General features: G+C 44.0%; 1 protein-coding gene across 2 annotated transcripts; it reads right to left on the bottom strand.

Annotated features, from left to right (window-relative positions):
- Positions 1-236: 236 nt before the first annotated feature.
- Positions 237-27,489, bottom strand: ankrd27 (ankyrin repeat domain 27 (VPS9 domain)). Of its 2 annotated transcripts, none has more exons than XM_076271468.1 (29): positions 27,391-27,489; positions 22,722-22,844; positions 21,979-22,089; positions 21,394-21,550; positions 21,025-21,182; positions 20,420-20,479; positions 20,068-20,121; positions 19,573-19,638; positions 19,295-19,371; positions 18,110-18,231; positions 17,157-17,235; positions 16,671-16,803; positions 16,350-16,442; positions 15,596-15,720; positions 15,269-15,351; positions 14,717-14,832; positions 14,273-14,365; positions 13,686-13,883; positions 13,508-13,567; positions 12,455-12,571; positions 11,950-11,994; positions 8,208-8,330; positions 6,547-6,744; positions 5,645-5,764; positions 4,681-4,854; positions 3,462-3,549; positions 3,215-3,293; positions 2,953-3,016; positions 237-2,317 (listed from the first exon to the last, which is right to left on the bottom strand). In XM_076271468.1, the coding sequence occupies exons 1-29, from the start codon at positions 27,406-27,408 to the stop codon at positions 1,880-1,882; spliced, it is 3,372 nt and encodes a 1,123-aa protein (XP_076127583.1). In that variant the 5' UTR covers positions 27,409-27,489; the 3' UTR covers positions 237-1,879. The 2 variants fall into 2 exon arrangements, with proteins under 2 accessions (XP_076127583.1, XP_076127584.1); XM_076271469.1 differs by having other exon boundaries at positions 6,547-6,741.

Below are 27,489 nucleotides of genomic sequence, written 5' to 3'. Positions count from 1 at the left end.
AGTAAATCGTCCATTAGTATGTCATTTCGGATACAGCCATTATGTTCTTCTCATTTTCTCTGTCCCAATAAAGACCTAAGCGTAGGCCTACAAACGCCAGTCGTTCCAAGTGAAAACACAATCCTTTTATTTGTATTAATTATAATAAATAATTAATAAAAAATAATTTAGCTCAACTCTGATTAGCCTCAGGTGAAATGCTCAGGTGAAATGGCAGATCAGTCTTGAGACAAAAGTCATGGTGAATACACATCTTTATTGCTACACAGATACATTTTCTGTGTTTCTGTGAAGCTGTAAGAGAACACAACAGTGAGCAGTAAAGTTGGAAATTCCAGCAAGGTTTTCTAGGCCAGAATCCTAATGAAGATGCAAATAAGCACCAGGACACAACAAAGCAGGTACATCAAGTTGAGAGATCTTGTTTTCTTGAATTTCCCCTAGGGATCAATAAAGTATCTATCTATCTATCTATCTATCTATCTAAGTGTAGACCTATCTTTTCCTCCTAGCAAGTGGAATAATCGCTCAGAGTAGGAGTGCAACTACAGTACAGCAAGTCTTTTTTTTATGTGAGGGAGTGCAATGGTAAGAGGGTGTGTTGTTCAGGTCCTTATACCCCCTTATCTCAAATCTGGTACTACATTATACTCAGTAAAACATATTGTGTAGATGTTTTTAGGTGAGTCATTATGTGCTTATCTATCCAGATAACAGAAACTGCTTACAAGACCTGAAAAACCTCAAAACCCAGCCATAATGAAGTAATGACAATTTACTTGCATGCAATGCAAGCTTGCAATACTGGGATTATTTATTTTACTTGGTTCTACTGCTCTACTGCTTCCAATTTGGTGTTAAAATGGCCTTTCTTGAGGAACAAAGCACTTCGTAGCCGTGTCACTAGGAGTAGATGTGCACTGGGACATTGCTGTCTTGGAAGCTCTTGATGCACAACCGGAACAAAACTGTTGCATTTATAACAGTAGACAAAATGCTGACACAGAAATAAATTACATTTTAAAATGAATGCGAAGACAAGGACTACATTCTAATCACTGGGAAGAAAATGCATAGCAGTTTACTTCTAGAAACATTATGACCAAATAACTTCTGAGGGTTCTCAACTCAACCAAAGTGTTAAAAAGAAAACTAATAGCAAGAAAAGGTTTTTAAATTGAAATCAACTAATAAGAAATATTCAGATGCATGTGCAAATTACACGATAATACCAATCAAGTATCTCAGCTCCTAGAATGATACTATAGTCAGGTCTGTCCTTGGAGTTTACAAGTTTTGTTATCAAAAATAAAGACACAAATACTAATTCCAAGAACATTTCCCTTTTCAACTTGTGGTGATATGATAAATGATAAAACAGTTGGAACTTAAAAGTGCTGAAAGTGAAGCCCTCTATCAAGTCTCTCTCTCTCTCTCTTTCTCTCTCTCTTTCAGTCTCTCTCTCTCTCTTTCTCTCTCTCTTTCTCTCTCAGTCTCTCTCAGTCTCTCTCTCTCTCTCTTTCTCTCTCAGTCTCTCTCTCTCTCTTTCTCTCTCTCTTTCTCTCTCAGTCTCTCTCAGTCTCTCTCTCTCTCTCTTTCTCTCTCAGTCTCTCTCTCTTTCTCTCTCTCGTAAATATGCCATCCTTTTGCCCATTACTTAGTATGGAAATCCCTTAGGTGCTCAGCGTTAATCACTTAAGCCAAGACCAGTACTCGTGCTGGGCCATTGTGGCGTCCTACTGCATCAGGTGACCTTCATACACCGCTCCCTGCAATGCCTCAACCAGGGGTGGTCCTCTGACATCAGGTCTCAGACCAGAGCTCAGGAAGGACCAAGTGGGGGCAGAGGGCTCAAAAGGTTTTCCCAGTCATTTAGAGGTCAAAGGTCATCCATCTCCTTTAACGCTGCTTCTGTCTCTGGGGACCCATTGGTCCTGTGCTGCAGGTCCTCCTCCTCCTCCTCCTCCTCCTCCTCCTCATCCAGGGCCTCCCTCGTATCCCCGTTGACCGGCGGTAGGTCGGGTAGGGCCTCCCTCGTGTCCCCGTTGACCGGCGGTAGGTCCGGTGGGGCCTCATGTGACTGGTCAGGTGATGCTTCAGAGAGGTCGGTAGGAGTGGGGCTTGGGTGGTCAGGCAGAGAGGGGTCCTTGGAGAGGTCCTGGTGGATGGTGTGGCAGCGGGTCAGGCTGCTCCTGCTGGTACCATTGTCCGGTGGGGGAGTGGAGGACTGGCTGCAGTCAGCGAGGCCCCCAGCACCCGTGGCCGTTGGGGTGCTGGTCTCCACCGTCTCTCCCCTCTGCAGTTTCCTCTTGTCTGCCTGTGAAAATGTTTGGGGATGACTTAGTACAGCAAGTGGATATGCGCTTCTTTAAAAGTACAAGACATGGTATTTCAGCTCAACAGCCAATAAAATCATGGACTATGTTATTTAAGGGGAAACTGGCAGATAGATCTCTGTTTCAAGTCACCGACTACTAACCCCCCCTCCCCGAAAATAATCGGTGCTGCCTAGCTCAGGTTGCTGCAACCAACAGCAAGAGCTGCCAGGCAGCTACAGTGCTACACTCTGGGGGCATGTTCATGGGGCAGCTACAGTGCTACACTCTGGGGGCATGTTCATGGGGCAGCTACAGTGCTACATTCTGGGGGCATGAACATGGGGCAGCTACAGTGCTACACTCTGAGGGTATGATTTCAAGGATTTTAAGGAGTGTAGCACTCTAGCTGTCTGATTGCTCTAACCGTTGGCTGCAGCAAGTCAAGCAAGTTAGTACTCGGTGACTGAGAAACGAAGATCTATGTGAAAAATCACCGTAATTCTCCTTTAATATAAAAACCTTAAAATACATTATACATTTGCATAAGCAAAAAGCAAATATATATATATATATATATATATCATCCACTGAAGTCAATGCTTTGCATGTATCAGGATGTGTGAGAGGAGAGTACCCTGTTTAAAAGAGGGGAGTTGATTATGGATCTGGTCCGGTCTAGGGATACAGCCTTCGGAGTCCTGCAGCAGAACCACAGAGCACAGATCACACTGATGTAGACCACATGCACAACATGCATGCACACGACTTATCTAATTACATTTCTGAGAAGTACTGTATGCTCTGATACAGTGACTTTATAGTGTCTATAAAGTCAACACTAGAGGGTGCTACTGAGTCCCTTAAGCTTTCTGCCTCTGCGTGTGTAGTGCAGGTACCTGCGTAAAGACTGAAGCAGGTCTTGCCTCCTGTTGTTTGCATCTTCTTGCTGTTTCAGTCTGTGCACCAATGATTGCGCTACATCATATAAAAGAGAGGAACACTGAATAATGTATCCATAATCCAAACACATGCGTCTCAAATTCTACTAATTTTCTGTGAAACTGCTTATAACTACTTTCTCTACAACAATGATTCTTACACATAATGAGGTAATGGCCTTTAACTGTGTGGTGTAATCCTTACCCAAAGTTCCCTTGGGCAGTTTTCCTGGGTCTGCAGCTTCAGGGGCATGGCCTGAAGCTCTCTGCAGCATCTTCAGGATCTCTGTGCTCTGTGATAACGAGAAGAGTCACAGTATTGCTATTAGTATCTATTAAGTTAAGTTAGTTTTAGTAGAGGCTCAGATTAACGCCAGATAGTCACGGAAGTCTGCTGTAAAGACCTAAGTGATATAGAGCCAGTGGAGCAAAGGAAAGTGACACTAGTGTAACCATGCCATGAGCATACAGTATAATGGATATTCATTTCACACAAACTATGGGCAGCCGTGGCCTACTGGTTAGCGCTTCGGATTTGTAACCGGAGGGTTGCCGGTTCGGATCCCGACCAGTAGGCACGGCTGAAGTGCCCTTGAGCAAGGCACCTAACCCCTCACTGCTCCCCGAGCGCCGCTGTTGTTGCAGGCAGCTCACTGTGCCGGGATTAGTGTGTGCTTCACCTCACTGTGTGCTGAGTGTGTTTCACTAATTCACGGATTGGGATAAATGCAGAGACCAAATTTCCCTCACGGGATCAAAAGAGTATATATACTTATACTTATACCAATTACAGTATGCATCCGTGGTATGTTTACTTGTCATAGTGTTCAAGAAAACTCACGACATTTGCTGCAATGAATATGCAACTTGCTGATTATTGAGGTGTGATTTGAATTTTCACGACATGTAATCAGAGTCAGCATGACCATTCCCAACTAAGTTACCTAAGTTATGGATATATAAATTACTGGACATACGATACACTATCATTATGACATCTGACAAGACATGTATGTTTATGACATGGTTCTTCCACAAAACTGAGAATTATAGCACTGAAAGAACCGTGTCATAAACATGCCTGACTAATTCTGTTGAGTGTTGCAGAATCTGTCTTATGGTTGTGTGTTGAGTGTTGCAGAATCTGTCTTATGGTTGTGTGTTGAGTGTTGCAGAATCTGTCTTATGGTTGTGTGTTGAGTGTTGCAGAATCTGTCTTATGGTTGTGTGTTGAGTGTTGCAGAATCTGTCTTATGGTTGTGTGTTGAGTGTTGCAGAATCTGTCTTATGGTTGTGTGTTGAGTGTTGCAGAATCTGTCTTATGGTTGTGTGTTGAGTGTTGCAGAATCTGTCTTATGGTTGTGTGTCGAGTGTTGCAGAATCTGTCTTATGGTTGTGTGTTGACCGTCATGTCCTGGGCTCACCTTGCCCCCGATCTCCTCAGCGCAGTCCAGCGGAGTCCTCTGCCTCTTGTTCCTCAGGTGCACCCACGCCCCCTCCTGCAGGAGCAGCTCCACCAGGCTCTGGTGACCCCCGCGCACCGCCTCGTGCAGGGCCGTGTTGCCATGGTTATTCACCAGGTTGACGGACGCACAGCTCTGGTGGGTGCAAAGGCGACATGGGCACACTGGCTAATACAAACATATGTTCATATGTGCCTGCAGACAAGCTACCCTTCTCTTTCTCTGGCATATTTTGTTCAGTTAAACATTCCATCCTTTGTGATCACACTGACACCATCTACGACATCAGGTTTGACTTCTGAAGAGGTGAGGATTCTTTTATTAGATAGATAGATAGATACTTTATTGATCCCCAAGGGGAAATTCAAGTTTTTTTTTTAATTACCAGGCAACACACCAGTTACAACTAGTCTCTCATTCATGGCAGAACTGAAGAAATTTTCAGAAATTCTGTTTTACACGCTCCCATAATCTGGTCCCATTGGAGTGAATGGGTAAAAACATGTAATAGTATATGATCTGAATCACATTAAAGGTAAAGTGAAGTGAGCGGGATTTAGTAGATGCTCTTATCGAAAGGGACTCGCAATGCTGGGTTTGGAAATCGAGCCGGGGCCGATCATTTGTCAGGTGGCAATGCTACCCCTGCTCCACCACTCTGCTATAGTAGTCACTGTGGCCGTCACCATCCCCTCACCTTCAGCAGGTTTGTGGCTGTGTCCAAGTGTCCCTTACCTTCAGCAGGTTTGTGGCTGTGTCCAAGTGTCCCTTACCTTCAGCAGGTTTGTGGCTGTGTCCAAGTGTCCCTTACCTTCAGCAGGTTTGTGGCTGTGTCCAAGTGTCCCTTACCTTCAGCAGGTTTGTGGCTGTGTCCAAGTGTCCCTTACCTTCAGCAGGTTTGTGGCTGTGTCTAAGTGTCCCTTACCTTCAGCAGGTTTGTGGCTGTGTCCAAGTGTCCCTTAAGGCACGCGTGGATCAGGGCCGTGTTCCCATACTGGTCCTTCTTGTTCACCTTGGCGTTACACTCCAGGAGAGAGGCTAAAACCTAAAACCACATCACAGGACCGAATGGGATTTTACTGTGTTTACAAACATGCGATTGAAAATTGATTGTCCAAAACACACACACACACACACACACACACACCTCTGACACAAGGTAGGTGCCATAATTATTTCAAGCTGAATGCTAAATACAGTGTGTGTGTGTGTGTGTGTGTGTGTGTGTGTGTGTGTGTGTGTTTGTTAGTTTTAGTGACTTAATGAGTCTGAGAGGGAGAGAGTGTTGATGTAATCTCTGCTGTAAATCCTCTTGCTTAAAAGCCCTGAAAATATGTCATCTCTTTTTGGCAGGGAGTTGATTGTAGGTCATTACCCACATGAAATAGAAGAGAGGGCTGAGCTGACTAAACATTGTCAAGTTATTGTCGTACTATAAACAGACAGCTCTCCACACTTTTTGGACCAGTTACACTGACCTCACTGGTTGGAATAGTTTGGCAACACACCACACTAAAGTTATTAGAGCACTGCTGACTGAGTCGATTGGACCAGTGTACAGACTGCACACAATAGCTCCACATAACTACAATCTATTTATTAAAGTGCAGTAACGATATTGACCTCACTGAGTTTTCAAAAACACTGGAGACAAAGAACCCTTTGTACCAGACTTCTAAGAGGATAACCTAGCACCTTTTTTTTTCAAAAAGTTCTGAGATGAGTTCATCAGACGATCAGCAATGAAAACAATGTAACAAACATTCATTCAAGTTCTAAGAAAGTAAAATAAGGGATTGTTCTTTGACTCTTCTGGCCATGCCTCACCTGTGCATGGCTGTTCTGGCAGGCCAGGTGAAGCGGCGTGGCTCCCTGGCTGTTGCGGGCGTTGATGTTGGCACCATGGCGGGTGAGCAGGGAGACCAAGGCACCGTGCCCATGCAGCGCGGCAACATGCAGCGGAGTGAAGCCGTCCACGCTGCTGCTGTTCACACCCACGCCACTGCTCTGCAGACTCACTAGCTTCTGTGTGTGCACGCACAAGCACACACACACACACACACACACGCACACACACGCACACACGCACACACACAGATTTACAAAACAATACCCACACACACATGAGTATGTGTCCACACAGAAATGTACGAGTCCCACCCAGAGCCACAGAAAAACACTCTTAAAGCCCTATTTTGATCTCATAACACATGGTCTGAAACGTATGGTTTAAGCCATTTAAGGCGTATCCAGTCCACTTTTGCTAGTTTGACGTTGAAAAAGTAATCAGACGCCAGGTGCATGGTTCAAAAGGGTGGTTCTTATGTTTCTTAATTAATCATGGGTATGTTTTGGGCGTTACGCCAATTAAACCAATGACAGTGACACCAGCTATTCCCTTTCACACCAGCAGTCTTTGCATTGTGTTGCCAGAGACTCGTTTCTAAGGTTTCGCCACTAAGCAGTGACAGAGCGCCCTCAAAATAACAGTGAAATACGCCACATTTGACTTTAGACCAGGGTTTTCTTGGTCAGTGGCGTTATCATTTTCAGTGGTATCCAAATAGCAATTTATGTGCCTGACCACACCTCGGTTTTTTCAGCGATACGCCCGTGAGTAAACACAGTTCACATAGAATTGGCGCCTGGTGGAATAATGACAAAATGTGCCGACCTCAAACTAGGAAAAAAACACTGGTGTCGTGCCTGACACCTACATGCGCAGGGTGTAGAGTAGGGCCCTTAGACTCCTACCCCTACATGCGCAGGGTGTACAGTAGGGCCCTTAGACTCCTACCCCTACATGCGCAGGGTGTAGAGTAGGGCCCTTAGACTCCTACCCATACATGTGCAGGGTGTAGAGTAGGGCCCTTAGACTCCTACCCCTACATGCGCAGGGTGTAGAGTAGGGCCCTTAGACTCCTACCCCTACATGCGCAGGGTGTAGAGTAGGGCCCTTAGACTCCTACCCCTACATGCACAGGGTGTACAGTAGGGCCCTTAGACTCCTACCCCTACATGCGCAGGGTGTAGAGTAGGGCCCTTAGACTCCTACCCCTACATGTTCATAAAGATAAGCAAACATATACACACCCATGCCACTGCTCTGCAGGCTAACCACTTACTGCACACAGCACAAAAACCACTGGCCCACTGAGCCCAATACACACACACACATAGATTAATTAACAGGTATAAACAAATGCACAAAAAATATATAACCAACTGACCGACCTTGAAATTTTGATATGTTTTTTCTAGCAATGATTAGGATGTTTATATACATATGAAAAATGACAAAGTGACCTAGATAAGTATGTTTACCTACTGATCTGAAACATTTGTCAGTTTCTCTGTGTGTGTTTTAAACGGCTGTGTACAAAACACCACCATATGCTATGATTAAATAAGTGTTTGCAAGCATGTGAGTATGTATGAGCATCTGTGTGTGTGTGTGAGTGTGTGTGAGTAATGCTTTTGGGAGGTACCTTCTGTGTGGGTTCACACTGCGGGCATTGGCACAAAGGGTGGCATAGCTCTGCCTGGACTGGTGCCACGGCCAGCTCGTCTTCCTCTGGCTCCTCATCCAGCCACTCCAGCAGGTAGCGCACCTGAAACACACACACACATACACACAAACACACATGCACATCCGCACACACACACACACACACACACACACACACACACACACACACACACACACACACAAACACACATGCACATCCGCACACACACACACACACGGTTTCACACTGTAATGGTAATACAAGGTTGGTTTGGCAACAAAAAAACACCAGAGTTGAGGAAAAGAGGATTCTGGGTAAATAGCAGAAATTTGTCTAGGGATCAGAGAAATGAAGTCTCAGCCAGTCAGGAGTTGAGTCAGAAGTCTCAGAGAGCTTTATTCACAGAATCCGGAGACTTACGTCGTGTAGCTAACAGACGCAGTCTGATGTTACAAGCAAGGACACACTTCTTATACCCTCGACAAGACAGACAAGATAACATTAATGGTACACAAACCATTTTACGACCTGGTTACTCAAGAAGTTAACAATATCTATAAGGTTGTATCCCCTAACGACCGACATCTGTGGAATCCAGCCAAGATTGACCCCAAGACAGTAAATAAGGCCTGGGGCAGCAGCCCGCCGGAGCAGAGGCCTGGCTGTCCTTCTCTAAGGCACACACAAGCAGCATGGTTTCACAAACACCTTGAACATGGCATTCCACAGATGTTGGACATAAATCTCTCCTTCTACTTTCTGCAGCATTTCCATCTTTAACATGTTCATAGACCACACCAAAAGAGTAAATGGATTAATATAGCATACGTAAGGGATAATGTATAGAACGCTGGTCATTATCGGGAAATAGGTCCCGATAGGGCGAACCGGACTTGTTTCTTGTTCCACCCTGAAGGGACCTATTTCCCGATAACAGGGTATATGCAGGAATCATAGAGTTGAATTTACTACTTTTTACTACCTTTTTTACTACCTCCACAATATTTTTTACTACCAACACGACATCAAGCAGTAGCCCTTTTTTTTTTGGGGGGGGGGGGGGGGTGGTACCACTTACTACTTGCTATAAGGTATAAATCATAAATATTAGGTACACTAATAATTTCTAATTGTGATCATTAAGTATGGTCATTGTCAATGACAATGTTTTTTTGTAGTGTCGAGGAGTTCAGTTTCAGTTGTCCTTACCTTAACCCTAGCTCTTGAGTTATCCTAACCAGCCCTTAGCCCTAATAAGGTGAATGATAACCTTGGCACAAATGACGCTAAAACACCAAACATGTGTGGTGAAAAATGAAGAACAAACACCGACTACCCCGGCCACCCCCCCTACCCCCCCCCCCAAAAAAAACAACAACTCCAGTCTAAGGATAGGCCCAGAAATCTATTTATATGGATAAAGCCATTATTATTGGTATGGTATTGTTGTTGCACATTTGACACAAAGCAGTCCGTGAAAACATGCACATCAGTGGACTGCTTTACTGATGCAAAATTGAAAACTATTATTTCATTGCATTACTCAGCATGGATGCACGATGCTTGCATGATAAATACTTCCCAAAACAACAGTTAGGTAGGTAGGTAAGGATGCCATTTAGGAGTGTAAATCAAGTTTAATCACAATTTGATAAAATATAGATTCTTTAAGCCATTGATTTGATTCTTTTCAATACTTCAAAATGTGTAGCAATGCGATTCGATGCATTACTGGTCTGTTGTCGATAGGAAATTATAGATTTTGGTTAGTTTTCATGGATTCAAATGCCAATATTATAGGCTAAATTATAGGCCAAATACTGAACATTGACTGTGGAATCAAGTAGGTTACAGAGTTTCTTTTCCCCCCTAAAACCTCTTGTCACTAGCTAGATGCTTTCAAATTTAACATGGTTTTAAACTCATATGTTGCAGTTTTCTGTCACTGCAATAAAACTAGCCTATTTGGAATATTTTGTAGGCCTGCTGTTCCTTTTATGAGAACAATTTAACTGATCAAGTTTTCATAGGCTATTGAATGATTTAAATGTGAATGCCATAAACTTAATTCGCCATCAACTTTAGCGTGGTTCTTCACGCAGTTGTCATCTAAATGCAGTGTTTTGTAGGCTATTCAAAGAATTTCACGTTCATCACTCAGTTGTGGTGTAGGTCTGTCTTGAGTGATCGCTGTCCCTTTAAATGTCTGGGACTTTAAATAACGGGACTTTTAAACTGCATGCTGTTTTTGTTGATGCACCGTCTTTGATTCAGTTTTCTACCGTTTTAATAAATGACACGCGCACTTGCGTGGTTAAAACTTAAAACTAAGGAATTGTTTTCACTCGTTTTCTTGCAATTACGTAACATTAGATACTAGGTCTAGGTTACGTTAAAAAAATGTTGTCGGTTACTATGTCAGTGACTAGTTCGAACTTTGTTACTGATGGGATAGGTGGAATTTTATTGCACGGTTCTGGATGATCACAGTCAGATGGCAGCGCTACCGTCAGCTGAACGAAAGCTTACCAAGTCCACAGTTGTTAAAACTTCCAGCTGAAGTAGCCTAGTGTAAACTGAGAGAGTTGCCTCCTAACGGAGTGAGTGTAGCCTATATTTTTTTAGCTGCTATCAGAGTGATAGGCTAGCCTAGGCCTACATCTACCGCTCCTTTGCTACATGAACAAATATTATTAGATGAGTGACAGAAGCACCGGACACCGGACCAGCAGGCCCATATGATAAACGCTGCTCTGGTAGCCTGCGGTAGGGCCTAGATAGATGACGTGAAAAACGCGAGAGTCGCCGAAAAGCATCCCTGCATCCCTGGCCCCTAAAAAACTCTTCGGATCTGCACGATTCATATAAGTCGCCCAAAGCAACGTGAAGGAGTCACCGAAAAGCGCGTTGTTTGTATCCCTGTAATATCAACTGAAGCAAAAAGGCGAAAATTTTGTTTGTTGGCGTCGCTGATAGGCTGTCAACCACGGAACTCTACACAGTTTACTTCTCCGACTCACTCAGGTCCTGTTAGCACGTATATATTTTTTAATTAGGCAAGATGCAGTTAAAACATGTAGACACAAATATTAAGCAAAAAATGTAAAATCATATATTGAGGTGGTGATGAAAAATTTACTACCAATTCAACTTGCATTTATTACCTTTTACTACCTTTCAAGGGCCTTAATTTTGGTAGATTCTATTTACTACCTTTTACTACCTTTTACTACCGCGCGGACACCGTGGATAATGACCGGCGTTCTATATATCATCCCTTACTTACACGGCTACTTGCCAAAACGAAACAATAAACTCCCCACGATATGACTCTTTAGCCCACATAGCCTAGGCTATAACCTATTTGTTACCGTTGCATCGTGGCTTTTGGTGAGAAATAAATAGTTCGCAACAGCACAGGCTGAACTTGAATCAAACATTCTTTAGAACACAGCTGATCAACCGTCTGCTTTCACTTTTGAATGAAGTTCCAGTCCTTGCGCAGTAATATGAAAGACGTGAATTAGAAGCACAAAGCTCATTTTCCTTGACAGCGGTCTGTTATACTTAGCAACGGTCTGTTAATGAGAATTAGCAGACCACCGAACGTTGGGAAGGCCCATTTAAGTGAATGGAGCATTCTGCAGCACTCTGAAGAGCCGTGTAATAAACATATATGGCAATCATCGTTAAGGCCAACATTTCTTACTACAATACTCACCATCTCCACATCCCCGTCTGCCACAGCTCTCAGCAGTTTCTCCACCTGCCAATCAAAATGAGTTACCATATGAGAAAAGGAGCTGGAGCTGCCCTCAAGTGTATGACAACACTAAAATTTATGATAACACTAGTGTTACAGCCATACCAAAACATGGAAAAGAGGACAAAAAGGAATTAATGACAAAAGTGAGAGAGAACCACAATGTGCGAGCCCTTTTATGACATACAGACATACTGAAACTCTCAGAAATAAATACAAAGCCAAGACCCCACTGTTCTAAGCTAAGAGAGACGGACGCGGTCAGGGAGAGGTCTTGGCGGTCTTCCTCAACTCTCGGTCACGCGTGCAAAGACCACACTGTTCTAAGCTAAGAGAGACGGACGAGGTCAGGGAGAGGTCTTGGCGGTCTTCCTCACCTCTCGGTCACGCGTGCAAAGACCACACTGTTCTAAGCTAAGAGAGACGGACGCGGTCAGGGAGAGGTCTTGGCGGTCTTCCTCACCTCTCGGTCACGCGTGCGGTCCGGCTCTGGGCGGGGCTCCAAACTCAGAGACGAGGAGCTGGAGATGGACGAGCGCCGGCTACTGCAGTCAGATGGCTGAGGAGAGCGACTGGGGGACTGGGGGAGAGAGAGAGAGAGAAGGATAAAAAAGAGAGAGAGAGAGAGAGGGAGGGAGAGAGAGAGAGAGGGAGGGAGAAGGATAAGAAAGAGAGAGAGAGAGAGGGAGAGAGAGCGAGAGAGAGAGAGAAAGATAAGAAAGAGAGAGAGAGAGAGAGAGAGAGAGAGGGAGGGAGGGAGAGAGAGAGAGAGGGAGAGAGAGGGAGGGAGAAGGATAAGAAAGAGAGAGAGAGAGAGAGAGGGAGAGAGAGCGAGAGAGAGAAGGATAAGAAAGAGAGAGAGAGAGAGAGAGAGAGAGGGAGAGAGAGCGAGAGAGAGAAAGATAAGAGAGAGAGAGAAAGAGAGAGAGAGCGAGAGAGAGAAGGATAAGAAAGAGAGAGAGAGAGGGAGGGAGAGAGAGAGAGAAGGAGAGAGAGGGAGAGAGAGCGAGAGAGAGAAGGATAAGAAAGAGAGAGAGAGAGAGAGAGAGGGAGAGAGAGCGAGCAAGAGAGAGAAGGATAAGAGAGAGAGGGAGGGAGGGAGAGAGAGTGAGAAAGAGAGAGAGAGAGAGAGAGAGAGAGAGAGAGGGAGGGAGAGAGAGAGAGCGCAATCATTAGTATGGCATGCTGTGCACATTACACTGCAATTAGAGGTGATGTATATGGCATAAGCATTAGCCTACTTGTTAACTTCAACAAGGCTGTGCTATTATGAAAATCTACCCTCTGCACAAGCAAAGTAATTGTGATTCTGGAAAACAAAATGAAAGCCTACTGTATACATGTATGTAAATGATGGAAAGAAGAAAGCCACATAAGAGGAAAGCAGTTGATAAACAGAGGTGAACAGTAAACATCTCTCTCTCTCTCTCTCTCTCTCTCTCTCTCTCTCTCTCTCTCTCTCTCTCTCTCTCTCTCTCTCTCTCTCTCTCTCTCTCTCTCTCTCTCACACACACACCTCCATGCTGCCATCCTTCTTCTGGTTGCCATTATGTGTGTGTTCCAACAGGGCCAGGATCTGGGGTAACAAGGATCAACACATTAGTACAATGTACCTCACTCCAAACATTTCCCTTCGGCTAACTGAAGGGTCAACATTAAGTTTTTGGGAGGAAGAGGGGGCTCCATGGCCTGACCTTGGAGTTGAGGGCGCACTGGAGCGGCGTGTCCTTGGCCTTGTTCTGGATGGCGGTGGAGGCTCCGTTCTCCAGCAGCACCTCGATGATGCCCTCGTAGCCCCAGCGCGCCGCAATGTGCAGCGCAGTGTCCCTTTTGTCGTTCTGGATGTTGAGGCGGCAGTTGTGCAAGTCGTAGTACACCAGCGCCTTCACACACTGCCATACAGACACGGCAGAGGAATATCAACGCAACAGTCACACACACACACACACACACACACACACACACACACACACACACACACACACACACACACACACACACACACACACAAATGTCAAATGCAAGGTTAAGTTTCAAAACTAAACTATGTCACAGTCCAAAAGTAACTGCACTCCACTGAACTAAAAGTGATTGCAGACAGAGCTAGCTCAGCCAGCTCATTTGATGCATATTATAAAAAGACAAATACAGGGAACAACAGTGAAATCACACCACTCCTTTGATGCCAGCTCATGACACACCTGTCACAGATCATGACACAGCTGTGGAGAGGAACCATACTAAATAAAAACAGAAGTGCAGAATTGAAAGTGAGACTCACATCCTCGTGGCCGTGCATGCAGGCCAGGTGTAGCGGGGTATTCCCATTGTTGTCCTGAGCGTCTGTGTTGGCCTTATAGTGCAAAAGCAGCAGCTGGAAAAAGAAAGAGAGAGAGAGAGAGAAAGAAAGAAAGAAAGAAAGAGAGAGAGAGGAGGCACCAGATGAGTGAGGACAGCAGAGAAATACAGGAAGAAGAGGAGGAAGAAGAAGAAAAGGAAGAGGAAGAGGAAGAGGAAGAGGAAGAGGAAGAGGAAAGGTAAGCAAAAAGATCAGAGAAGATTGAGCAACACAAAGAGAAATAACAGTCCACCTATCATAAATCATTAACCCATCAATTAAAATCATGAACCAGTAAAAGAAAATGCCTTGTCATATTGTGTTGCTGCTGAACTGCAGTGTGTGTGTGTATGTTACAAGATGAAGCAGGTAAGTGACGTTGCTCACCGTAACTCCCTGGTAGCCCTTTTGGCAGGAGAGGTGCAGGGGGGTGAGGGCATGGTAGTCCGTGGCGTTGACCACCGCCCCCTTGGACACTAGCAGATCAATCAGTGAAGACTGACCTGCAGACAGCGAGGATGCATTAGGCATGACTAATCAATCACCCAATCATTCAGAAGATGCCTGAGTTAACATTTCATCACTCTTATAGACCCCTGACGATTTACTCCAGAATTGTAATACTGCTAGATCAATTCCAAAGACACACACACACACACACACACACACACACACACACACACACACACACACACACACACACACACACACACACACACACACACACACACACACACACACACACACACACACACACACACACACACACACACACACACACACACACACACACACACACACACACACACACACACACACACACACACACACACACACACACACACACACACACACACACACACACACACACACACACACACACACACACACACACACACACACACACACACACACACACACACACACACACACACACACCGCAGAAAGCAGCAACATGAAGAGGAGTGTAGCCCCGGTCATCTCGGGAGAAAGGGGTGATAATGGAGGGGTCATTCAGTCTCCTACAGAATGAAAAACAAACAGGGAATAACTTTATCAATGTAATAATAGCATGAATCTTAACTTTCTCCTATTCAAAGGGGGATTATTTAAAAATCCAAAGTCTGGGTAGCCACATGCCCCTCAAGCTTCAGTAGGCATGACTCCGCTGGTTATGTGATACGCTGTAGTTACATCAGCCTAGTGAATACGTATGGTCACGCAGTGAGCAGAATCCCATGTGAGGTGCGCCGGCGGTGTACTCACCCTGACAGGCGGAGCTCGCAGCTGTCGCAGGAGCAGAGAGGGTGGCACATCTTGACCCCATCCTCCTCCCTCTCGCTCTCGCTCAGCAGACGCTGCACCTCCACCTCGTTGCCACTGGCAACGTGCTGCACACACACGGCCAACACACACACACACACACACACACACACACACACACACATCGCCAGCCTTGTAAGTTTGAGGGTGCTGTTGAAGGACAGATATGCTGACATTTCTAAAACAAGCAGGCCTTAAGGCCTATTCACACCGATAACGATAACGATAACTATAACCATAACGATAAAAACGTTCACACTGAACAACGATAAACAAAGTGTCTCCTTGTCTTAATGAATGTGACGGCTAAAATTTGATGTGTTCTGATTGGCTATTAGCTTTTTATAGTTCTCAAAATCGCTCTGAAAGTGATCCCGAACGATATCAGTCTTCATGTCGTTATCGTTATAGTTTATGTGTGAACGTCGTCATTCATATTAACGAGAACTATATTTGTTTATAGTTATCGTTATCGTTCTTGGTGTGAATGGGCCCTTACATGCTGCATGTCTCTTCACACACTTGACTGATGTGATTGATATGATTACAAGTCCAGACCCTTTTGTTAGACTTACAGCCTTAAATCCAACTGTTAATAGATGACTACATCAAATGTGCTGAGTAGCTTACCCTAGAAATCCCTGTCTACGGGTCCGGGGTCAGTTTTGAGACATGAGGGTAGAAACAGGAAGCTCACCTCAAACAGATAGTCTATGGATGTAGCAGCATTCTGGGAGAGCAGATTCATCTTCTGCCTGATGAACAGCTTGTTATTCAGATCCCCAGGGCCCTGAAAAACAGATATTATAATATACATTTATGTACCAAAGGTAGATATCATTATATACATTTATGTACCAAAGGTAGATATCATTATATACACGTATGACTTGGGTTAATATCTGCACTACCTTATCAACTAATCACATTGCACTGTCAGACAGTGCTTCTCTTTCCCTTTGACCCTAGTCCTCTCTTCCCTCTCTCCATCTCTCTGGGTCTCTATCCCTGTGCTCACCGTGAGGCCCTGGCTGAGGTTGCCCTGGCTGATGTACTCCACGGCCGCCTCAAACGACGTCAGGCAGTAGCTCAGGTCATCCTTGGTGGAGTTACAGAAGTGAAAGTTCTTGATGTAGCTCAGATTGGCCATCCTGAGAGAAGATAATAATATAGCACTGTTAGAAAACAGATGGGATTCAGGACAGGCTACAAATGAGAACAAATGTAGAAATGACGGTTTATCAATGACTGATAACAGAGTTCTAAACTGCAACCCCACAGTCATCACTCTGACTGTTGGGTCTTACAGAGATCTTTAGTTAAAAACAAAGAGACCCTTTGTTACTTTGATACTTTGACTGCTGTCTGTTATAACAATTGAGTAATTGTTCATCAGCACTCTTCTCCCACTGCTATCAAGCGTGTGCACATGCACACACACACACACACACATGCGCGCACACACAGTTCTACATGACAATCATGTGTTAGGGCAAGAGCTCACCAGTTTGGGATTTCTGTTTTCAGCAGCAGGTAGAGGATGACCGAGAGCAGATCATCTGCACAGATGGCATCTAGGCTTACTGCAGTGGAAAATACCCAGAAAGAGATGGACACCAGTTACTCCATTTGCATAAGACGCAGCTCTCGGCACACAAACACAAACACAGCAAGAGTCTGGTTCAGTGGAAGAGTCTGTTAAGGTTACATAACAACACAAGCAATGCCTTCCTCTGAAACAGAGTAGATCCTGTGTGTGCTTATGTGTGTGTGTGTGTGTGTATGTACTGTATGTGTAGATGTACTGTATGTGTGTATATCTTAGCTGTATCTCCAAGAGGGTCTTATACTGGCCATCTCTGTCCCTTTTAGTTATGGGCGTAATGGGTAAATTGCTGTTTGACTAACAGACATTAAGGCAGAATTGCTCTGCTCAACATGCACAGAACAGTCTTGTTATCACACCCACACAAGGCCACAGTATACTGAACAGCCTTGCTGTACACACTGAGGAAGTTGTTAAGTGGATCTATTTGTGTGTGTGTGTGTGTGTGTGTGTGTGTGTGTGTGTGTGTGTGTGTGTGTGTGTGAGTGGACTGAAGGTAATTCAGTTGCAGCATGTTTTAAAGAGGCTGCTGTGTGAGTAGCAGAGCCCTTTGATGGACTTGTGACACACAAACCCAGAACTGGGCAACGTGCCACTGCACTCTTTACCCAGTAGAAAAGCACATTTAAAACTAAAGGTGCTATGGCAATTCACTGAATCAAGGAAAGAATGTTCAAGAACAAAAGCCCCCCCACCACCACACACACACACACACACACACACGCACACACACGCACACACACACACACACACCCACACAACACCTGCAAACATACACAGATACAGGCAGATAGACACATTTAGACAGACGGGCAAACAAGACACAGACACACACACACACACACACACACCTGTAGGGCTGGGGGACTGCATGATGGTGAGGGCCACCTTCCTCAGGCAGAGGAGTTTGTGCAGAGGGGATGTGCAGTGGTTGAGCTGACTCAGCTCACGCTTCGCTCGTGAGATATTTATACTGGAGAGAGGGAGGGAGAGAGTGAGAGAGAGAGAAAGAGAGAGAGAGACAGAGAGAGAGAGAGAGAGAGAGAGAGAGGAAGAGAAAGAGAGAGACAGAGGAAGAGAAAGAGAGAGAGAGAAAGAAAGAGAGATAGAGGAAGAGAAAGAGACAGAGAGTGAGAGAGACAGATGAGGGAAAAATAAATGGTGGGTGAGAGACTACATATGTAGTGTTGATTTACAAAAGAGAGTTATAGTTAATTGAATTACTTGGCAGATGACTTACAGAGACAGACAGGATGAATAAACTAGAAAATGTAATATCGAGGAAATTACCAGTGCATGAAAATGCAAAACATACTGTATATTAACATAAAATGCAAAACAAACTTTTATTTGGAAACAGTTGTGGGCAGAGGAAACAGTTGGCAGGAGTCATAGTTGATAACAACTGATAGTTGAAATGGCTGAACAGTTAGTTGAGTAGTTTAAATAGTTAAATTATTTAATAGTGAATTATTGTAGTGAGGACATTTATTTTGAAACAGTTGTGGGCAGAGAAAATAGTTGAACAGGATCTTCTTAAGAGAAGATTAAGAGAGCCAGATTGTATGCTTAAAGCCTGAGACAGGGTATATAGTTTAAAAGTTAAATGTATATAGTGTAATGGATGTTGATAGACAGAAAGTTAAATGGGTGTTGATAGGCAGATTCAATGCAAAGTCTATGGGGAAAAATAAGCTTGTTTTTTTATTAATATCTCAAAAAGTAATTTTCAAGAAGAAGAAGAAGAAGAAGAAGAAGAAGAAGAAGAAGAAGAAGAAGAAGAAGAAGAAGAAGAAGAAGAAGAAGAAGAAGAAGAAGAAGAAGAAGAAGAAGAAGAAGAAGAAGAAGAAGAAGAAGAAGAAGAAGAAGACTTGACTGGATTTTCATGCACTTTAATAATTTGTACATCACATGCTACACTCTAACATCTCTGGTATCCACCGCAGACACAATCTGAGGAGTGTTTGTGGCACACAGTGGCTAACAGACTTCTCTGGAAAGGGGAAGTGAGCTGGTTTTCTGAGACGCTCTCTCACCTAAACTCAGATTTGATACCGAGGTCTTTCTGCTGCAGATCCTGCAGTCCTCGCGTGGTTTTGTTGAACGCAGCATCCTGTTCACAAACAAACAATAAGATACATTAATATGGGATACTTAAGAACAACAACAAAGTGAACTGCTAAAGCAAGATTCTCTCTGAACACTGCCATCAGAGAAGCTACAGTTATGTTGTTTCTTAACAACCATAATGGTCCATAAAGTTAATTTTAAATGCTCAAAACAAAGGCCAGAGAGGAATTGTGAATGTCAGTACCTGACTTGCTTCAAGACTTCCCACGTAATTAAAGATGAACTCATGGATACCATGATGTATGTACATCTGAGAAGGAGGGGAGACACCATGTTAAATCCACACAAAAAAACATGTGACTGCATTATCAGGGTCACAGCATCCAGATCCAGGACCTTTGCTCGGTTTTACAGTAATTTGCAGGCCTCCAGGCATGTTTACAGCAGTGTATACGTCTTTGGGCCAATGTACCACACACATGGTGAAGAGTCCATAAAGACGCTGTTAAAACTGAAGAAATGCAGTTTGAAGAGCTTTGGTGCAACTGCCCTTGGAGACGTGAATCATTTCCAGAACCCACCCCGCTCATAGACTGTATATATAGAACTATACTATATAGAACTATACAGTCTATGAGCCGCTTCACCAACTCACTTGCTGTCACTCTTCGCCATCCTATCTAAAAAAAACATTTTTAAAAATGAAGAAATGTTTTCTGTGAGTCTGTGAGGCCCTCACCTCCACCGCTTGCTTCAGAAGGGTCATTTGGAGCTCCTGTTTGGCGAGCACTTTCTGAAACCCACACAGTCAACTCCATTACACTCATCTCAGAGCAGGAGAGTAAAGATGATGATGATGAAGATGATGAGGGTGGTGATGAAGATTATGCACAACACCACTTTTTGAGCAATGTTGCTGAGCAATGTTGCTGCGTATTGTTGTTCTGACAGGTGCTACAAGGGAATTATTTTCTTTCTTTCTTTAATCATCAGAACACATGGAACCGGTTATGTGATTGCCCAGCAACATCCCTCAAATATAATCACCTCATTATACCAAGTAATGAAAGATGTACTACAGCTTCACCTACCAGACGTGAGTCCCTCAACAAGCACTGAAGGCATTTTGTGTACAGCGCGTTCACCGAGTCCTGCAGGTAAGGGGACAGATGCCACCGAAACCAGGTTAGTAAAATCATGTGGCATTAAGGGTCATTCACACCAATAACGATAAATATAACTATAACCATAACGATAAAAGCGTTCACACTGAACAACGATAAACAAAGTCTCTCCTTGTGTTAATGAATATGACAGCTAAAATTGGATGGGTTCTGATCGGCTATTAGCTTTTTATCGTTCTCAAAATCACTCTGAAAGTGATCCCCAACAATATTGTTCTTCATGTCGTTATCGTTGTAGTTTATGTGTGAACGTCGTCATTCATATTAACGAGAACGATATTTGTTTATAGTTATCGTTATCGTTCTTGGTGTGAATGACCCTTTAGAGAAAAAAAATGTGAATATAATGGATAGCGTGGATAAATGTCTTCCCTCCTACCCCCAAAAAACTATTTCCATTCTGCAAAATGTCTTCTAATTTGCTATTAACTGTTCCTAACTTGCATAAGATAACAGTTGTACGTTTGTATCATGTATCGTTATTAAATGGTTTTGTACTGCTGTATTCTTACAATGTGGTAGCGTAGTCCCTTCCTCTCCTGTTCCTTGAAGCTGTGGCCGAAGCTGGCAATGAACTTGTCCAGTCTCTCTGTATGGCGACCCAGAAACTCCTTAACGTCTTCCACATTCTTCAAACAGTACTGTGCCTGTGTCTGGACAGCACTCGTGTCTGACATAAACACACACACACACACACACACACACACACACACACACACACACACACACACACACACATTACCTTGCAAAATATAAAATGGGGAATTCAAACTATATAACAATACCAAGTGCCAACATTTGTCATGTCTCTTTCCTGTGGTTCTGTAACAGGCCTTGCGGCCCAGGCGCTGAGGAGCGTGGCTGGGCATGGCTGGGCCTACCTGGCCTCTGGTGGGCCTCCAGGGGCCGGGCAATGCACAGGATGCTGTAGGCCTGCTCCTTCTCATTGTAGAAGGTCTCCTCAAAGAGGATGGACACAGAGGCTGTGCACTGAAACCCTGCTCCCAGTGTCACCTGGTTGTCCTGGATGGACACTTCCTGAGGTTGCAGGAAAGGGGGGGGGGGGGGCAACAGAATTATAATGGGCTCCTGGAATACTGGTAATACTCGAATCCTTATACGAATCATGCCACAAAATCACTACAAACAAAAACACTTTACCATAAACCTATAATCTATACGACCATTTCCCACACATGGATTAAGTTCTCTATTGAAGGTCTCTTTGAAATCCCCTCAAAATCCCCTCTATACAAATTTTAGTAATTAGGTAATCAGATGTTTCTGGTACAATCACCATGTGAACATCACAATAGCAATACAATATATGTGACAAACAGAACATGTTGATGATGGCGGTGACTTGATGACAGCTAGACAGTCTATGAAAAAGACAGTCTCAGAAAAGCAAGGTAACAAAATAACAAAAAGGCAGATCTTAGAGGAACTAAGAGAGGCTGCCTTACCTTCCCATCGAGGGTCTGGTACCCCTGCTCTGAGGGCTGTAGAACGTACCCCTCAAACTGGGCTGCTGTGTATGTACTGACATGCAGACTTCCCTGACACGGCACCAGGATCTACCACAGCAAACAATCAATGACAAATAAACAATGACAATAACACAAATTATGAAATCCATCACGCAGACTAGATGTTTACAACTACACAATCACACAATCAAGGACCTAGAATATAAAGATACACACAAAATGTCATGGGGTTTTTTTTCCCTTTTTTTTTTAAACAACTTCCAACTGCCCTTTGGATGTTTTTAGATATATAGATAGATAGACAGATAGATAGATAGATAGATAGATAGATACTTTATTGATCCCCAGTGGAAATTCAAGAATCTGTCTGATTTATCTGTCTGATTGTCAGCTGTGTCAAACCCGTATCCACAAGGGCAGAGTTTAGCAGAGTCACACTGGGACTCAGGGCCCTGGGCCTGGGCGATGGGCCTCAGACAGGGCCTCTCTTTCATAGCATTAGTCACCACAACCATCACATGGGGACGGGGAGGACTGCTGTCTGACCTGCTTACACTCTTCCCCTCCACCCACTACATTAACAACTAGGCCAAAGTCAGACCTCAAACCAAGAGTAGAAAAAGAATGAATCAATATACAGACACAGAGAGAAAGGGACAGAGAGAGAGAAAGAGAAATGGACAGAGAGAGAGAAAGAGAGAGAGAGATTGCCCACTCACAATTCCATGCACCTCTGCCACGCGGCTGCACAGGTCTGGCCTCTGTTTCTCTAGCGCCTTGTAGAAAGGGTTCCTCAGCAGGTTCTCATCATACACAGCCATAGGGAACTCACACTCAGTGTCCTGTGAGAGAGAGAGAGAGAGAGAGAGAGAGAGAGAGAGAGAGAGAGAGAGAGAGAGAGAGAGAGAGATTGAGAGAGAGAGAGAGAGAGAGAGAGAGAGAGAGCCAGAGAAGAGAAAGTGAAAAAGAGGTGGATGGAGGGGGAGATTTGGATTAATGACAGAATGGGGGGATTTGAGTGGGTGGGACGGAATGGCAGGAGAGAAAGATAGAGAGAGGGAGTGAATGAGTTGGGGCGGAGGGAGACAGCAAGTATGCAGTCAGGGAGGAGGAGAGAAAAGGAGGACATGCGCATGAGAAAGAAAGAAAAAAAGAGTGTGAGAGAGAAAATGAGGGAGAATGTTGCAGAGCAGATAATCAGATTAAAAAGATTACCAGACATTTTGGAATTTCACAGAACCGATAAGTGTATGAGATATGTGTGCTCATATTTGTTCAACCTCCCATGGCAAAGCCTGTGAGTTTTCCAACACAAACTTACATATCAATTTCACCCCCCATCAACCACAAGTACCACCACACAAAGCAAACCATGATATCCAAAAGCTTGTAACATTAGAATGCCCAACAAACTCTGATGTCCCAGCTGTAAATAGGCGTGAGTATTACGCAAGTGTACGTGTGTTGGAGGGAGGGTTGATGAGAGGTTGTCAGGGCTCAACTAGCCCTCATATCATAACCAGTAAACAAGCCAGTTGAGCACAGGCTCCTCATCTGCTACCATCCACAGCGCACATCAAAACATGCTGGCCCTCCCGTCCCAAACAACAACGATGTTGTTCCATCCGCAGCCAGTGCTGCTCTCTGGCCAGCTGCTCCTCAGCTGAGCTCGTTAGCATCCCTCGGAAATGAAATTAGACTGGCGTGGTCCAGTGTACAGTAGCCAACAACAACAGCACAAACAGCAGCAGCAGCATTATGCCTATGCACAGAGCATCATCTGAAGGATCTGAAGCGCAAAAGACCCTATGAAGAGACATGAGAACTTCGGTCATCTTCCACACAGCATGAAAACAGTAACTACTGTTCTAAGTAAAGTCAGTCAAAGAGATCAAATGCTGTTATCCAGAATAAACCCATCATGAAGTCAAAGAACTTAACAGACCATACAGATCACAGTACAGAACAGACCATACAGTCAGCACTTTACAGCATTAAATGACACAACATTGTTGACACTCTTGAAATAACTTCACTACAAACTGTAAGCAGAAGTGGCAGAATACTGCTAGTGAAAAAAAGCACTTTCGGGGAAATATCAAATCTGCATGCTTTACGAGACAACATCTTTTTACAGATCGGTGTCATTGATTGCACCATGTTTCCTCTTTTAAGCCAAGACACAGAATAAATGAAGCACAAAGACACTCAAAGACTCAACTGGACATGTGTAACTCATGGGATAACCAATGTCCTGATTTCCAAATAAAAATGGTCAAGGCCAAGATAACTGACTGCTAGATGAGATGAAGAGGCTAAACCCATAGACTGTATAAAATAAACCGTGTAAAGCACTCACAGCATAGACACTGGGGTCAAACTGAGATTGTAATATTCAGAATTGTTGGTAAATTCAGGAATCTGCTAATATCCCTATAATGTTTACAGTTACAATAGTTACTCTTATGCTGTATGAAATTCTCCTCAAGTTCTGTGCAGTGGGACTTTCAATCCCAAGTCAACATCGGACTTTCTGCCGGCTAAGACGATAATGGACACCGCAACAGGTGCACTGCTAAAATCTTTTAAGTCCACTTCCCCGAAGCATTTGAAAGATTTCTGCCGACATAAGTCTCTTTACCGTGATCTAGAAGTAAGGGTTCATTGAGGCAACATTTAAACATTTTAACATCTTGAATTTCCCCTGGGGATCAATAAAGTATCTATCTATCTATCTATCTATCTATCTATCTATCTAAAGCAAATACCAATTAAAAAACGTGCTTACAAGGTCAGAGGTGCTCTTTGATAGTGGACAGCACTGTGTCTCACTATAACCATCCCTAATAACCAGAATTCGTATAACACAGACAAAAAACTAACATCGCATAAAAAAAATATTTCATACATCACTTGAACTGAATGAGGCTTAGAAGATCATATCATAGCGTCTTTAAGTGTCTTGAAAAGCACTATAAAAAGGTAGTGTATTATTATTATTATTATTATCATTATTATTATTATTATTAACTTTTGCCCTTTCAGCATGAAAACATCATGACCCACAGAACCAGCGATATATATTAATACAAAAATAATCCACTGTTTGCTGCATCCAGTCAGGTCCCAGCTTGCACCACTCCCCCACAAACGCAGCCTCCATGAACGGTCTAGCAGAGCCGACTCTAGATCCTTCCTGGAGAATAGTTCCTCTCATTACTCACTTCTTGAAAGCGGCTAAAGAAGGCCTGTGCCAGGCAAAGCAGCTGCATCTTCACAAAGTTGAACCGGTTGATCAGGAAAGAGAGCTTCATCATCATAGCTGGGGATGGAGGTGGCTCTTCGGCAAGAGTGACTGAGGACAGGTGGATGGAAGGAGTTGGACATACAGTGGAGATGTCCACGTTGGAGACTGACCATGGAGAGAAGTCAGGGGAGCATCAGTGGTGCAGGATGGCACGCCACCCCACCACACCCCACCCCTCCCCTATCCACGCTATCATACCCCAGCAGCAGTCTTCATCTCTCACAAGGTCAGGGATGCATGACGGCCTGAAACCCTCAAGAATGCAACCATGTGATCTAGTCCAGCAGAGCAGACTGAACCCAGTTGGGGGAAAGTCCTCACTCGTGATGAGAAATAGAGAGGGAGAGAGAGAAGAGAGAGAATGATAAAGAGGGAGAGAGAGAAGAGAGAGAATGATAAAGAGGGAGAGAGAGAAGAGAGAGAATGATAGAGAGGGAGAGAGAGAAGAGAGAGAATGATAAAGAGGGAGAGAGAGAATGATAAAGAGGGAGAGAGAGAAGAGAGAGAATGATAGAGAGGGAGAGAGAGAAGAGAGAGAATGATAAAGAGGGAGAGAGAGAAAAGAGAGAATGATAAAGAGGGAGAGAGAGAAGAGAGAGAATGATAAAGAGGGAGAGAGAAGAGAGAATGATAGAATGCAGGGAGGAAAGAGAGAGAAGGCGGACCAAGAATGCCTATCCAGACTATCCACAGAGGTCAAAACCCCTGCCTCTCTCTCTCTCTCTCTCTCTCTCTCTCTCTCTCTCTCTCTCTCTCTCTCTCACAGACTTTATTAGCCTAGGCCAGGCCTAATTAGGTGGCAAAAGATGATGTGTGGTCCTAAACAATAAATATAATTATCTCCAAAACATAACTCTTACAAAAAAAACTACTTCTTGCCAATATGAGATGACACTTGGCCCTAGCGTGTGAAGAAAAAGTGGTTCACTTGGCAGACCTTGTTGAAAACTTTTGAGCAGGCCATACCATACAGCCTACAAATGGAACTACAGGGAACTGGTCAGTGGGGATGTTTGCAACACTCCAGATGAGAGGCACTGCATTAGTTATGTTTTGTTAACCGTTTGTCAACACTGTTTTTTCCTTTACCAGTTGCTCAGGCTTACCATGGCAAGTAGAAAAGCAATGTTAACACCTCCACTTGCATTTAACATTACTCTTCACTGTCAACACAGTAAAGCTCTACAACAGGTGATCCATAGAAAATGCTTTAATGTTTAACTCCTTTAAAATGCGTAAACTGTGCACGCACAAAAATGCTGACGCCACAGCAATAACTAGGGCAGGAAATTGGGTGGGCAGTGGTGTGTAGAGAACCAGCCTATGTAGAGAGTGCAGTGGTGTGTAGAGAATGTAGCCTACAGAAGCAGCGATACGGTTACCACAAAAAATATATATTGCAGAGGTAACGCAACGGTTTATTTTATGACTAATTTCCTTTTGGGGATGAATAAAGAATATATCTATCTGTCTATATTGATCTATCCATTTGACCAAACAAGTCGTTACCAAGCGGGCAAACCCTGTCAATATGACGCCAGTTCTAAAATGTCAGATGGTCAACTTCAGGGGCCAGTTAAACTAAATGTAGCATACACAGCTACCACTACATAAACAAGCAATGGCAACAGACGCGCATGAAATTTCATCAAAATATATAGGTGCCTTTAGTTACGGATAGTGAAAGCAGAGCAGAGTGGGTTACGAGGTAGACTGGTAAAAAGTTGTAACTTAGCTATCGATATACTAGCAACAATTAAGAGCTCACCACCATGGGGTTATGTAGTAGGGCTGGTAGCATTAGAGCAAGATTCACCGTTTGCCAACGGAAATGGTCTTGGCCAGAACACACAAGTCGGCGTATCGCCAATATTCACGGAATCTGTTTAGATAGGTTATTTCTCGGTTGTCATAGGCAAGTTGGTTGGTCCTGTGCCTGTGCCCTGGTCAACAACAGCTATCGCAAAGCACACGCTCGCTAGCTTGCTATCCCAACCGGGATTATTTGTTATACGAACAGTACGTCTATGAACTAGAATTCTGATGTTTACAAACACATAAAAGAGCCACGGACGACTTACCGAGTAAGTTATTGACATGGAGGTCGCATGATAAAATCAAATGCTTTCCAGAAGAGGAGAGTAAACATCAGTCTCTTGCGAATCAACGTCAGCACCCGG

This window comes from Alosa pseudoharengus, unplaced genomic scaffold (assembly GCF_046254945.1).
Source record: "Alosa pseudoharengus isolate Yale_2024_CS ecotype anadromous, Long Island Sound unplaced genomic scaffold, YU_APseudo_1.1 YU_APseudo_1.1_scf_10, whole genome shotgun sequence".
NCBI classification, from domain to species: domain Eukaryota; kingdom Metazoa; phylum Chordata; class Actinopteri; order Clupeiformes; family Clupeidae; genus Alosa; species Alosa pseudoharengus.
Note: the sequence above shows the minus strand (reverse complement) of the source record. Positions and strands in the feature narration are given on the sequence as shown.

Excerpts from the sequence above, each read along its gene's own strand:
- ankrd27 (XM_076271468.1), bottom strand. Across the intron at positions 16,804-17,156 it reads AAAACAGAAATCCCAAACTG|GATGGCCAATCTGAGCTACA; the intron begins GTGAGCTCTTGC and ends ATCTTCTCTCAG. Across the intron at positions 13,568-13,685 it reads AGTGCGCCCTCAACTCCAAG|ATCCTGGCCCTGTTGGAACA; the intron begins GTCAGGCCATGG and ends TTGTTACCCCAG.